This window comes from Agelaius tricolor, unplaced genomic scaffold (genome assembly GCF_023055355.1).
Source record: "Agelaius tricolor isolate 1412-34295 unplaced genomic scaffold, bAgeTri1.0.p SCAF_17, whole genome shotgun sequence".
NCBI lineage: Eukaryota > Metazoa > Chordata > Aves > Passeriformes > Icteridae > Agelaius > Agelaius tricolor.
This window is the reverse complement of record NW_027269277.1, coordinates 16897970-16912400: the sequence shown is the minus strand read 5'-3', so window position 1 is coordinate 16912400 and position 14431 is coordinate 16897970. Positions and strand designations below refer to the sequence as shown.

At 46.1% G+C, this 14431-nt stretch overlaps 1 protein-coding gene across 3 annotated transcripts in view; it reads left to right on the top strand.

The window, feature by feature from the left end:
• TRPC5 (transient receptor potential cation channel subfamily C member 5) overlaps positions 1–9420 on the top strand; it is a 110990-nt gene extending 101570 nt beyond the window's left edge. For 2 of the 3 annotated variants that reach the window (XM_071442709.1, XM_071442708.1), the window contains 2 exons: positions 164–253; positions 930–9420. In XM_071442709.1, the coding sequence (XP_071298810.1) occupies positions 164–253; positions 930–1664 (825 nt within the window). In that variant the 3' untranslated portion in view covers positions 1665–9420. The remainder of the gene's footprint in view (positions 1–163; positions 254–929) is intronic. The other variant, XR_011681593.1, reaches the window with a different exon arrangement.
• The last annotated feature ends 5011 nt before the right edge of the window (positions 9421–14431 follow it).

The window sequence follows — 14431 nt, the reverse complement described above, 5'->3', positions numbered from 1 at the left end:
GGTTTGCTCTGCTTAAAAGGAAGCATTTTGTTTCTGGTGGTGAGTGGTTTTTTAACCAGCAGAGTCAGGACAGCTGCTGTTGGCAAGAGCTCAGGGAAACTCAGCAAGAATAGAGTTTGGGCTGATCCAGCAATTCAATCACTTGGACTGTTTCCTATTCCAGGAAGTGATAAGAAATCTTGTGAAAAGATACGTCGCTGCAATGATAAGAACTTCCAAAACCAACGAAGGTTTAACTGAAGAAAACTTCAAGGTAATTTATTATTCCTCAATAATATTTTGTTTTATTAATTCAAACAGCCACTTGCAGAGTTTGCACTAACTTGTTAAGGTGATTTGTGATGTGTGGAAATAGGATTGTGACTGGAGCTGGGAATGTATCTGATGGGCCTGTGGGGTTTTGTGGGCAGAGTGAGTTATTACTGAGTGTCTTCCTATATGACCACCTCCCATATTTTAATATACAATGTGCTACGCAGACAAAAGCATTGGAAAAGAGTAGGAGTGAAAGATGTGATTTGAGTCAAGAGCATATTCCCAATCCTAATGCAGACAGAGCCAAAGAATGGGTTGGGGTTGGTGGATATTAAGAACACTCACCAGCAAATGTAAATTTGGGCCTATCAGCCAGACAGGATTCCTGCCATATTTCAGCAGTTTTCCCTTTTCTGTAACTCTTTTATCTGACTTTCTGGGGTGTGCAGGGGGCATTGATCAACAGGGCCAGTCCCCAGCCTTTGGAGACAAAAGCCTTGTCCCCAGTTCTCAGCACTACCAGCACCTTTCTGTGTGACACTGGACGTGGGTGTGATGTTCTTGTGTGATTTGGTACCAGCCACTGGCACAACTGAGCCCTCCCGAGGGAGTGTGGTCATTCCTTCATGTCAGATAAGGCTGCTGGGAGTAACTGCTGTCTCCTCTTGCCCCAGGAATTAAAACAGGACATCTCAAGCTTTCGCTATGAAGTTCTTGACCTCTTAGGCAACAGGAAGCCCCAGAGGAGAAGTTACTCTACCAGCAGCACAGAGGTGTCCCAAAAGGAGGAGACAAATGAGGACAATGCTGGAGAAAAACCCAGAGCCAAGAGCGTGTCCTTCAATGTAGCCAACAAGAAGAAGGACTTCAACGTGTCTGCCCTGATTAAAACCATGTCTGGGATCAACATGGTGGAGGAGAAGCCAAAAAGCAACGGGATCAGCAAGCGCTCGTTCGTGCGCAACGGGAACCGGGTGCAGAGACTCTCCAGCTCCAAGAAGGAATCCTTCAAGAGGCTGGGCCTGCTCTTCTCCAAGATGAACGGCCACGTCCCCGAGCCCAGCTCAGAACCCATGTACACCATCTCAGACGGGATCATCCAGCCACACTACATGTGGAAAGACATTAAATATTCTCCCATGGACAGAGAGAGAGAAGAGAATTGTTCCAAAAGTGAAATTAACCTCAATGAGGTGGCCTACAGTGGGAACACGAGACTCACAGGACAGAGCAAGGAGTGCCCTGTGGTTTGTACCAGTTCCCTTCACTGTGCTTCCAGTATTTGTTCCTCTAACTCCAAACTTATAGACTCGTCAGAGGATGTGTTTGATTCGTGGGGAGAGGCCTGTGACTTGTTTATAAACCAGTGGAAAGATGGGCAGGAGGATCACGTTACCACTCGGCTCTGAGCAAAGCTCTCTTAACTCTCACTGCAAAACTCAGCCAAGTATTGGTAATTGTTTGCTCTCATCTGGTTCAGCATCACTGTTTCCTTTCTGTCCACAGGTGAAAAAAAAGTGTAAACCTACTTATGTTGTAGCCTATTTTATAGCCATCTGCACCTTTTTTAATTTACTTTTTTTTTTTTTTTACACTCACTAATACTAAACTAATGGTTTCACCATTTATAAGGTTGCCATAAACCACAGGAATCCCTTTGGATGCAGTCCTAGTCTCCAAACCCCACAGACCTGAGGCATGCAGGTGGCTGAGGAAAGGATTTCTCCAGTGCTCCCATCATCATCCCACCCCAGCTGGGTGTCAGTGCTGCTGTCCAGCATCATTGGCTCTGCATCCTGCTCAGTGTTCCTCATCAACACAAACAGCTGTTCAGCAGGAGGCTGAGAATTACACTGAAAATGTTTTTTAAAAGGGTTTTGACCTATAACTGGTGTTTTTTTGTTTCCTTTAAGCAATATGACTTCTTTTGGTTGTGCTTGTTTTTTCAGGCCACTATATTAATATTGTAAACTATTACTGAATATGAAACCCCTTTGATCATCCACCTGGAACATGTTTTTGTTGCTAACATATTTGCTTATTTACCTAATTTCCCTTTTGGGGAGCAGAAGGACCTTCCAATTAGGCTGACAGTGGGAGCCAGCACCTGGCCTTGCCTCCAACTCCTGTGTAGATGAACTGAAAAGAAAACAACCCAAAACAACCCTGGCTGCTTGAAATACAAACCTCAGAATAGTTTCCAATAGGCTGAACCAAAACCCAGCTCTAAGCCTTGCCCTTATTTTGCAATTCTTGATTTTACTTCCAGCGCTGCATTCACTTTTTGCTGCCTCTCTGATGGGTGCCAGGGGAAATCCATCTCCTGAGGGAGGGCATCTTCCCTGGGCCCCTGAGCTGCAGGTCTGAAAAGCAGCCTGAGCAAGAGCTGCAGCAGCATGGAACAGCTCTGCAGGTCCTTCTCTGAGCTGCAACAAAAGCAGTGTGCCAGGAGGAGGATCTTTTATTTTCCCAGCTGTGGAGATGTCTGGACAGAGCTTAGCACTGTCACTGCTGCTGTCCCAAGGAGCACCAGAGGGGGGAGAAAAACCCCATCAAGGGCAAGGTGGTTGAATTCTTAACAGGGATTTTTTAGGGGGTTTTATTTTAATTTTTTAACAATGGGATACTTGAACTTCTGCAGTCTTGCTAAGATGCACAGATGATCGGCACTCACCTCCGAGCTGTTCTTGGTCAGCTGCTTCCTTGGAGGGAGCAGGTCCTGCCCAGGAGCTCGGGAATGGGTTCATTCCTGTCCTCATTCCTGTCCCCATTCCTGTCCCCATTCCTGGCCCCACTCCTGTCCCCACTCCTGTCCCCACTCCTGTCCCCATTCCTGCCCTCCTGCAGGGCTCTGCTCCCTGGAGGGGCTGTGGAGCTCCAGCATTTCCCCAGGGTGGCTGCCAGCAGTCACCTCACCTGGGAGCTGGGTTGTGAATTGCCTCTGGAGGAACAGAATGCTGGAAAATCCACACCTGCCCCTGGAGCAGGTCAGACTCCAGCAGCAGGGGCAGGAGAGCTCTGCTGGCAGCACGGAGGCTCAGGGGGATGGGAGGTGCACCTGAGTGCTCTGCCCAAATTTTAACCCTGCCTCCCTCCTCTTGTAGGGGAAAACTCCCCTTGTGGAACTTTTCCTTTGGGCACTTGTGCAGCTTCACCCAGCAAGTGGAACACAGAGAGAAAAGTGGATGCTGCAGCAGCTGCTGGGGCAGAGCTGAGGCGCCAGCACCCCAAACCCAGGGCAGTGTTCAGTGCAGAGCCAGGGCAGTGTTCAGTGTTCATTGCAGACCCAGGGCAATGTTCAGTGTTCAGTGCAGACCCAGGGTAATGTTCAGTGCAGAGCCAGGGCAGTGTTCAGTGTTCAGTGCAGACCCAGGGCAGTGTTCACTGCAGAGCCAGGGCAATGTTCAGTGTTCAGTACAGACGCAGGGCAGTGTTCACTGCAGACCCAGGGCAATGTTCAGTGTTCAGTGCAGAGCCAGGGCAGTGTTCAGTGCTCATTGCAGAGCCAGGGCAGTGTTCAGTGTTCACTGCAGACCCAGGGCAATGTTCAGTGTTCAGTACAGACCCAGGACAGTGTTCAATGCAGACCCTGTGGCTCCAGGGCAGCCCTGGGGTTGGGATAAACCAGCAGCAAGCAGCAGACACTCCAAGGCATTTCTGTATTCCTTGCTTATAATGACAGCAGTCTTGTTCTCAGCAGGCAGTGTAGAACCCCAAATATTTAGGCCTCTGGGTGTGTTAGTTAAGGCAGAGTGAAAGGCATTTTTGTATCAACAGATTTTGGGCTTTCACACTAATTGCAGGGTTAGAGTTGTCTTTGAAAACTGCATTTCCTCTTCCCTCATGGAAGGCTGAGCAAACTGACATTGGTGGTACACGAGGAGACTTGCAAAACCCGGGGGGGGAGCAGCTTGCAGATCATTCCCTCAGGAAATCAGGCACCCCTGGCTGGGGGAGCAAATCCATCGATGGGGGAGAGCCACGGGCAGAGCCCAGCAAGGCAATGGTCACAATAAAAGCCCCACAGGTCAGGAAACCAAACTGAGCACATTTCTGCAAAGATAAACATGAGCAGGAGCTGCTGCAGGGGGATGGGTTTGGGTCCTTTGGTGCCTCACCTAACCCAGTCTGCAGTCTGGGAACTCTGCTTGACGTGGGGCCAGAGAATCTCTGTGGCATTTCCTGGGTAAGGAGGAAGAATGAAAACAATTCAAGTACAGTTATGCAGATTACATCAAATTGGGCCAGAAGCTGGGTTTGTGTCCTTGGACAGCAGAAAGGCTTTGAAGTGTTCAGCCAGAGCAAGCACCCAGCGCTGGTGACGCTCACACGGTGTCACTCCAGTGCATTACCAGGAACAAACAGCACAAAGAGACGGAATTAACTCAGCAGTGCTGCCCCCAAAAATGCAAAAATCCCTTCCCTGCAGGCTGTGTGAGTCAGGTTACCCTGCTGGTGCAGAAAGGGCAGGGCTGGGAGCTGCCCATGGCAGTGGAGGGCGGCTCTGGAGGGGGAGATGCTCTCTGGTCCCCTGGCTGGGGCTCCCCTGGGCTTTGTTTCATGACTGAGATCCTTCCTTGCTCCCAGCTCCCAGCGAGTCTGAGCTGACTCTGGAATTCAACACCAATATTTGATTTGGCTGTGATTAATACACATGTCCAGGAATTTGAAAAACTCAAATTGGTCCCCCCAAAAGGCAAAATTCTCTTTGATTGCATCTATGCATCCCTGTTGATAGCAATAGACTTTGGAGCAGCTGGTGAATTATTATTATGCTAAAACAGGAGCTTCAGGGGAGTGAAATTGAAGTAGCTTCTGAAAAATACATTTGTTAAAAAAAAACCCATCCAGGTTTTGCTTAATTCACTTGCAGCACAGCATTTGGGACTGCACCAGTATTTTTCTGCTTTCAATTGCTCAAAAATGAAAGCATGTTTTAGTGAAAGTTGTTCTTTCATGCAGAGAAATCAGTGAATGACCCCTGTGCTGTCTTGGGCCAGGGTAGGAACTGATGGAGCACTTGAGTTTCTCCTGTGAGGAGTTAAACTTTTCCTTGGCTCAGCTGGTTCACACCTGGCCTTTATTCTGTGGGCTTCAAGAAGGACCCTTGTATGTATGCAAGGAGTTTGGAGTTAGGAATAACAGAGATTTTTCAACCATTTGCCCTTTCTTAGATTTCTTGCTCTTGAAGTTGCATTTTTTCCTCGCCTCCCATCCCAGTGTCATTTTCACCTGGCTTTGTAAAGCAGCACACCTGCAAATGGTCATGGAATTATGGAATGGTTTGGGTTGGAAGGGAGCTTAAAGTTCTTGTTCCAGCCCCCCTGCCATGGGCAGGGACTCCTTCCACTAGGCCAGGTTGCTCCAAGCCCTGTCCTTAGACACTTCCAAGGATGGGGCATCATCACCAATGAAAAAGTTAACAAATAACACCCAGGGTTAAGAATTTAACAGAGCTGGGAGGTGTTTGTACTCAGGTCAGAGATTACCTAAATTGCTTCAGAAACAAGAAATTAACTGAATTATCAGTGCAGGTTATTTGGATAACTGCATTTGTACATGGCTCACTTGCTGGTAAATATGTAAATACTGCTGTGTTTGTACCCGTGTCCCCTCAGAGGAAGCATGGGCAGGTTCAGAGCCAGGAGGGAGCTCAGCTCCACTCCCTGCTCTGCCTCTGCCTCCCCTGTGACCTTGGGCAAGTCACTCAGCCTCTGGAATGCCTCAGTTTCCCCATCTGTAAAATAGGGATAATAATACTCACCTACCTCGCAGGGGGGGTTAGTTCAGTGTTTAGAAGCACTTTGCAATTTAAAGGCGCTATATACAGTACGTAGGTAACATTGGTAGCAGTAGTAGGTACTTTTATTTTCTTACAACTAATTCAGGTTAGGATTTAACTGTTATGTCTGTTATGATAATTTTCCATGTAGGAAACTCGCATGGTTTCCCCATGAAGGGAATTTAGGGGACTTCTGCAGTAGACAGAGAGCAGGAGCAGCATACCCTGGAAGCCTAAATTCTGCCACCTTTGCTTTTGTGATTTATGCCTCACCCCAAATGTCACCTTCCTGTATTTGTGTTCCACCCCTTTCCCCACAGCCCCTGTAACATGATTTTTAGCAGAAACAGCCACTGTAAATATTAAGAGTATTTAAATAAATATATTAATGTATGACTATAAACCCTTACCTTTGAAAGAGGTTAAAATTGGTTGGTACAACAGGATTCTAAGCACGAGGGGGGCTCCACAGGCAGCTCAGCACTGGTGCACACCAGGGTAGGGCTACAGGGAAATTTCACATCATCACCTCTGTGATCATCACCTCTCACCCCATCACTGGCAAGGAGAGCTCACCTGGGTGTCACAGGAGGGCAGAGGGAGGCTGGGACTGGAGCAGGGTGGCCCTGCTGCCTGCTCTTCCCCAGGAGAGGGGGCAGCAGCTCTGGGCACCCACCCAGGCAGCAGAGAGTGGCCAACACTGGCTGCTGGGGGAGCCTGGACAGCTGGACACTGTCCCCTGCATCCCTGGGAGGGGCTCCTCACCCAGATTTCTCTGTACAAGGTGCTTTCTTCAGTGTTCACTCTGGATAAAGGCCTTTGGTTTGAGCAAGAGGAGCTCTGAGAGGCGACTGGCAGGGCAAGGGCACTCTGAGCACTCTGACTCCCTGCCAGGGACAGGAGCACGTGCAGGTCCCTGCCCTGGGGACCTGCATGTTATTGCCAGGGATATCTGGACAGTGGCAGCAGTGTAAGCAAGGATCTGAATCACCTCTGGGGTTTCCAGCAGCTGGAAACCACCCAAGCACTCCCTGCTCTCACACCATGATGTGTTTGTCCCCCTTCCCTTCCCTTTGGTGTTGCTCCTTTCCTTCCCAAAGGACCAAAATCCCAAAGAAAAGCATGTTTCAGTTAGCCAGGAGGAGTTCAGTGCTGGCTGAACTCTCCTTTAAGCAGTCAGCTCCTCCTGCAGTGTCCACCCCTGTCCCACAGCAGACAAAGCTCTGTGCAGCCTCTGAGGCTGATTCCCCCTCCCACCTCTGCTGCAATTCTACACACAGAATGGCAAAAATCCATCAAAAGCATCCCAGCCACCAGGGCTGCCTGCAGTTAATGAGGGCTGGGTTTAACTGAGACCTCCTGGAGGTGTTTTTGGGATGGGACCCTTTCCCCCCAAGGGGCATTTCCAGCCCCAGCTGAGGGAGGGCCCAGGGCTGCTCACACCTTCCCAGGTGTGCTGCAAGCATCAGGCACCCTAATTAATGTCATGGTGAAATTAATTGGAATCAGCAAGACTGGTGGATAATGAATCCACTCTCTGGAGAAGGATCTAAAATAAACTGTCCCCCAACAGAATCTGCAGTTTTCAGTGAATGTGTGACTTGAAACAGCTCTAAAGTCACTTTCTCACTGGAGTTTTTTGGAGGAGATAGAGAATACTCTGGGCTAGCCACAGCAGCTTATTTCCTAAACATTTCTAATATTATTAAATTTTCACACTTCTTTCCCCGTTTCAGGCCCTTTTTACAGAAAACTAATTTCTATACTATTCCTGTAACTGTCTCCACCCAGACCAACAACTGCTCTGGAGGCAATTCATGACCAAGAACCATTGTTCTAAAAAGAAAACATGTTTCATCTAAGGAAGTACACTTAAAAAGCAAAAAGCATTTGATCCTCATCTTCCAAACCTTTGATAGCATTTTGTGCTTCAGGGAAACACTTTGACCTGCTCTGTTTTGTTTTTTTTTAAGGTGTGCAAAGCAAAACAAAACCCCCAGGGAGAACAGCAATAGAGCTCAAACCACCCACAATTTCAGATCTGCTTCATTCCTCCCATACAGAATCCTGCTTTGGGCTGGAAGAGACCCCTGGAGATCCAGTCCCTCCTCTGTCTCTGACAGCCCCTTCTCCATCAGTCCCAGCCATGGGCACACCAGGGCAGCCTGTACCCATCCCTGCTCAGCACAGCCTGGTTTGGGGATTGCTTGGGGCATTTTTTTCCTTTCCCATCCCATTGGAAGCATGGGCACAGCAATGCAGCCTGTCCCCATCCCCACTCAGCACAGCCTGGTTTGGGGATTGCTTGGGGGGTTTTTTTCCTTTCCCATCCCATTGGAAGCATGGGCACACCAGGGCAGCCTGTCCCCATTCCCACTCAGCACAGCCTGGTTTGGGGATTGCTTGGGGCATTTTTTTCCTTTCCCATCCCATTGGAAGCATTCCCACATCAGCAGCACCCCTGAGGATGCTGTGCCCAGGGCTCAGAGGTGCCCCAGGAGGAGCTGACAGAACACTGTGATACCTTTAGCCAGCAGAGTGAGGCCTTTTGAATATAAATAGCTGTTTTTGAGCAAGGGGGCACTTTTGGGTCTTAGCTATTTTTCGGGCTATTGTACAGTTATTTAAAAACTACTGAAGGTGTTTATAAGGCAGGTCTGGGAGCTACAGGGCTAAGGATTTTGAGAATCAAAAGACAGTAGCAGATGCTTGAGTATTCTATTTTCTATATGGGAGCCCTGGAGACCTGGGCTGACGCTGAAGTTTTTTTAGCAATCAAGTTTTATTGTCAAATTAAATCTTCATTAATTAAAAAAAGCAACCACAGAAACAGCCTTCACACCCAAGCATATTTTAGAATGCCATTTTATTTCATGGAATAAAAAACCAGTGAGGCTTTTTGCCCATCCTCCCACCCCCTTCTTCTTTATTTTAGTTTTGCTCAAAAACTCCAAGGCCTTTTCCAGGCAAAAGAGCTTTTACACGTTGTAAGAATTTTGTGTATGCAAAGACAGAATGGGGACCTCAGAATCTGCCAGTTGAGTGGTAATAGCCACCCCTGGAGACAAGGGCAAGAGCAAAAAGCAAAAACAGATGCTTAGTTTTATGTACTTTTCTACTTGCATCTCTTCCACCCCTAGTGCAGACTCCATGTCAGACCCTCGTATAACCTGTACAAAATGAAACTATGTACATAACAAATGAAATTATTTATTTTATGTGTATTTTTAGCTTAACTGTAAACTGGAAAAAAAAAAAACAAATAAAAAGCATTTAATTTTTTTCCCAAAAAATGTAAGCCTATTGAAAAATCAAGGTGTTTCTACCTTTTCAGATGTAACATTTCCAGCTGCCTATTGATAATAAACATTTATGAACAGCAACAGATTGGACATTTTAGAGTTTTTAAAAAACAAGTTCAGCACAGACTTCTTAAGAGCTGTCAGAGGTCAGAGGAGCACTTAAGGGCTCTGATTCTATGGAGACTTTATTGGTATTTCAATAAAAAATGACATCTCACAGTCCTGCTTGCCTCCAGTGAAGCTGATCACCCAGATTTGAGCAAGAGCTGAACAACACCTGGCTGGGGAAAAAAACCCAAACAACAAAACAGCCCCAAAATATTCATTATATCTTGGCTACAACAGAAAATAGCAACCCACTAGAAGTGTTGGTAAATAAAATTCACCACATGAATGCAATTACTCCTGCACAGAAAAGTCTAAGTAAGTGTAATTTCATTTTAATTTACTCCCCAAAGATATCCTCAGACCAGCACAACTGCATTGGCCACACAATTAGCAATATAGCTAATAGTGTAAGGCAGTCATTAAGCAACAACTTATAACTGTATTAACATAATTTGCTTCTGGAAAGCTGTCCTCCAGCAAATCTCATTAAAGTCCTGGAGATCCATTTCAGGAGGTTTCCATCGCTGACCAGAGTCTTTTGGTCAAGCTTGCAGGAAAACAAAGTTTCCACAAGTTAAAACACAGCAATTCCCTTCCCTTGGAATGCAGAAGATTCCTGCACAATGGAGGCAACATTGACACACAAATTAATACTGACCATGGCAAAAGCTGTACAAAATCCAGGGATCCACAGTTGCAGAAATTTAAATATTTGCTACAAAAGGCTATGCCTTTTTTTTTTTTTTAATAGAAGGAGTTTTTGCAGTTGGATGTGCACATTCCCACTCACATCAGAAAGCTAAAAGCTGAAAGTTTAGGCACTGTCAATCTCCAGTTGTGCTCCCTATTCCAGAAACAGGGACTGAACCTCACCTGGCAGGGATTTGCACCCCCTCCCTGTCCCTGCAAAGCCAGGGAGTGACTCAGCACACTCCTCTTACTTGCACTTCCTCAAAAGTTACACAAATCACACATTCACATCATCACCACAAGCATCAAAAGAAACAACTTTTGCTTTCAACTATGACATATTTGAAAAGTACTGGTTTAAACAGGGTTAGAAACCACATGTCTGCAATTGATTGGAAAATGAAAACAGGGAGAGGAGGGAATAGGAAAAAAAAGCCATAAAGGAAATTCAGAGGGATTTGAATGGTCCATCAATTTTATCATTAGGGGATATTCCACTTTCTCTTAAAAGTCCATTTTCCCAAGGTCTCATCACAGCTGTGAGCACAGACTGACCCTTGCCTTGGGTCACTCCAAAGCTTGTGGCAAAATGCTCAGCTGCTCCAGGGAAGGCAAGATTTAGCATTTGGAATAAAAGTATTGCCATAAACAGAGCCTGAAAGATAAAAAGACCCTGTCAGGGCTCAGACACCTGTTCTGGGGCTGCAGATCACCCCTCTAGAGGGAGGGCTGGGCTGCTGCCAGTGCCTGGAATGTGCTCTGAGCTGTTCCCCATGTGCTGCAGCCCAGCTGACTGTGAAATCTGGTCAGCAGCAGAGACCAGGAGCTTCTAGATACAGGTCTGCCCTGCAAAATTTAATTTCTGATCTTATTTCAAAGCTATAAAGTTCTGGTTCAAGGGTTTTATCTTCCTCCCTTATGAAAAAAGCAGTGACTTGGAATTCTGGGTCTGGATTTATATGTTGAGTATCTTCCATGTATAATGCAGCCTTTCATGGTGTAATTTTATATAAGGAAAGGTATCCCAGCAGCACTGCTGAGAGAAATGGAACCTAGGAGTGAAATAAAAAAAAAAAACTGAGCTAGAAAAACAAACTTTCTGTAGGGATTGGTTTGGTTATGTGAACACAGGAGCATTAGCAGGGGACAGCCCAGTGGCCAGAGCTGCTGGAGACAGAGCCAGCACAGTCTCTCTGTGCAGTATTTATCATTTCCTCAATCACAGGTGGAACTGCAGCCCCATCAGAGAGATGCAGAGCTGGCAGTGCAGGACTGGTGCTGCCCTGGGGGTGACACAGGTGACACCTCTGCAAGCACCAGCGTGGGCTGACTGTGCAGGGAGGGTGCTGAGATAACAGAGATAACAGAGATAACAGAGATAACAGAGATAACAGAGCTAACAGAGACCCTGGAGCCTGGCAGCACACACAGCTGGAGCCTGCTCCTCCAGACTCAAACACTGAGAAGCCACCCCCAAAGCAGCACACCTGGGGGCTGGTCACTGCTTTGCCCACCCTGCAGGTTCAGAACAATCACAGAACCATTCAGGATGGAAAAGACCCCCAAGACTGAGCCCAGCCTGTGGGTGATCCCCACTTTGTCACCCAGCCCAGAGCACTGAGTGCCACATGCAGTGGACACCTCCAGGGATGGGGACACCTCCCTGGGCAGCTCATTGCAATGTTTAACAACCTTTTCCATGAGAAATCCTCCCTGGTGTGCAGCCTGAGCCCCCCTGGCCCAGCTGGAGCCCTGTCCTCTGGCAGTAAGGACAGGCTTGGCTCTGGGGCTCACACGGAGGGACAGCACTCCATGCTGCTGCCACTTCACAAAGCCTGCAGGTGTTAATTTAATTTGAGCCTCTGCCTTTCATCTGTAAAAACACACTGAAGGAAAGGAGGTGGCAAGCATGACTAGTGAAAACTTGGCTGAACTCTTCTGTTCTCCCTTTTCAAGGCTGAAAAGCCATCCACAAAAAAATCCCCACAAAAAACCAAAACAAAAACCAACAAGACCCCCCCAAACAAACAAATAAAAACAACCCAAAAAAACCCACATTCCAGGATCAAATCTTTGCTTTAAAAATTTACTATTAGGCAACATGATTCAAGAAGTCAAATAAAAATAAAATTTTAAAACATTGGTCTGCAGAAAAAATAATTCCAGATAGAAATCAATACTCATGGATTTTTTCATTCTTCTAACTAAAGATAAAATATGGTTATGGCTTCAAACTGTATTCCAATATCCCCATTCACAGCAATTCTGCCGGGCATAAAAAACCCAGAGCACTGGTGTGGTACCAAACTATAACAGCAATCAAACTGAAATAATCACACTAAAACATGTGCCAGAGAGGTCTGGAAAAGCACCAGGCTGACATTGGGTTCCCCACCAAAGAAAAGACCCCAGCACACATCCTGAACATGCATAAACTCCAACAAAAAAAATCCCAAACCTCTCAAAGCAAGCCCCAGCCCTGGTGTAATTTTGATGTGAATTATCCTACAGCCCCTGGAAAGGCTGATCAGCCCCACACCCAGGGATGTTGTTTGTCTGTCCAGGGATGCTGCAGCCACAGCTGGCAAAGCCCAGCTGAGGGAAGGGCTGGAGCACAGAGCAGGTCAGCTGTGGTTTGGGCAGAGCTCTGGCTTTTTTGGAAGCTGTTTTTCTGTTTCAGAAAAGTGCTGCAGAGCTGTTGTGCTGCAACACAATTCTGGGAAACAGAATTTAAATTAAAGGCTCCAGCAGTCGCTTAAATTTCTGTGCCATTCTGAGCTCTTTTGCTGTTAATAAACAGGTGGCATTTCCTATCCATGGACAGCATTCACACACTGCTATCTGCTCCCCACAGCCCCTGCTTGCCAGTTCAAAAAGCTGAGTTTGAGGCTTAAAAGCCTTGGAAAAAATACATACAATGGGCCACAGAGGTACCTCTGTATATCAAATCCATAAATAAGTTAACTGGCCACATCTGACATGTTATTATATCAATTAAAGTAATTTTCATGTGTATTGAAATGGCCAGTAAGGCCAAAATAGCCATGGCTAATGGTGAGTAATCCAGGTCCTAGGTGGGTAAGCAAAGCCAAAAAAGCCAGGAGAATTCTAGCAGAATTATCAGTTTTTCCAATTAAAAAAAAATAGTTGAATTCCAGGGACAGACTAATACCAGAAGACAAAACACCACCACTGTGCTGTGCTAAGCATGTGTATAGAAAACAGCAAGGCTGTCTCAGTGAGAGAGGAAGAAAGGAGGCAGAATTCCCAGCTACAGCCTGAAAGGGGAAGATATTCCAGTGCCTTCAGTGCTTGACAGAAACTGCTGGGGATATGACAGATGGAAACACACTCCATGACTCCAGCATGGAGACTGTGCTTAGGTAAGTGCCACTTCAAATTCCTTCAAATAAATCAAATAAATCCCAGGCTTTACTAGTTCCTTTAAGAGGTTAGGCCAGTGAATGCTCTTTCAGAGAAAAAGAAAAAATCCTCATGGTATTTTCTCCAAAAAAAATCTGTGCAAGTCAAGTGCTCCTCCAGAGGCAGAAACACAAAGGCCACTCATTATTTCATAAACAATTTTGTGTAAATGTTTTGTTTTAAAACAGCACAGCAGCTCAAAATCAAATTAGCTATTCAGGGGTCATTTTCATCTCGCTTTGATTTTTTACCTGGCTGCTCCATCTTGAAAAGCCATTATTAAATTGCCAAATTAAATGTACAGCAATTAGAAATTGCAGTAGACAAACTAAAAGCTGAGCTTGCAGCCCTGCCCCTACAGAGTTACATTATCAACACCAACAGTGCTGCATGAATTTAAGACAAAAATGTAACAAATAACTTTTTCCTACTATGGTTTTGCTTCCAGGGTTACTAGAAAAGGGATACCAAAGGAAATACAATTTTTTCCCTCTTCCAGTTCTGCACTTAATCCCCTTTTCACCACCACCTGGTTTTACAGAAAGGAAAAATTATTTTAAAAAAAAATCACCAAACAATAGAATGGGCCAATAGAGCCAATTTAGATTTTGTGTAGAAGGCTATTTGAGGGCCAAGCATGTTGTGCCTGAGTTTAGAGTAGGTGCAATTACCAGGAATTATTCTGCTTCCATTCCATGCTGAAAGCTTTTGCTGCTTTCTCACAGAAGGCTAGAACAGCCTTGTCCCACACAGTGCATTTCTTCACTCCAGGCTGTGGGATAGCTAATTGTCAGGAACATTGCCTGCCAGTGATAAATGACCACTCATTTATTTTCGGGTGTTCAATGCTTTTATTTTGTGCTGTCAGTGC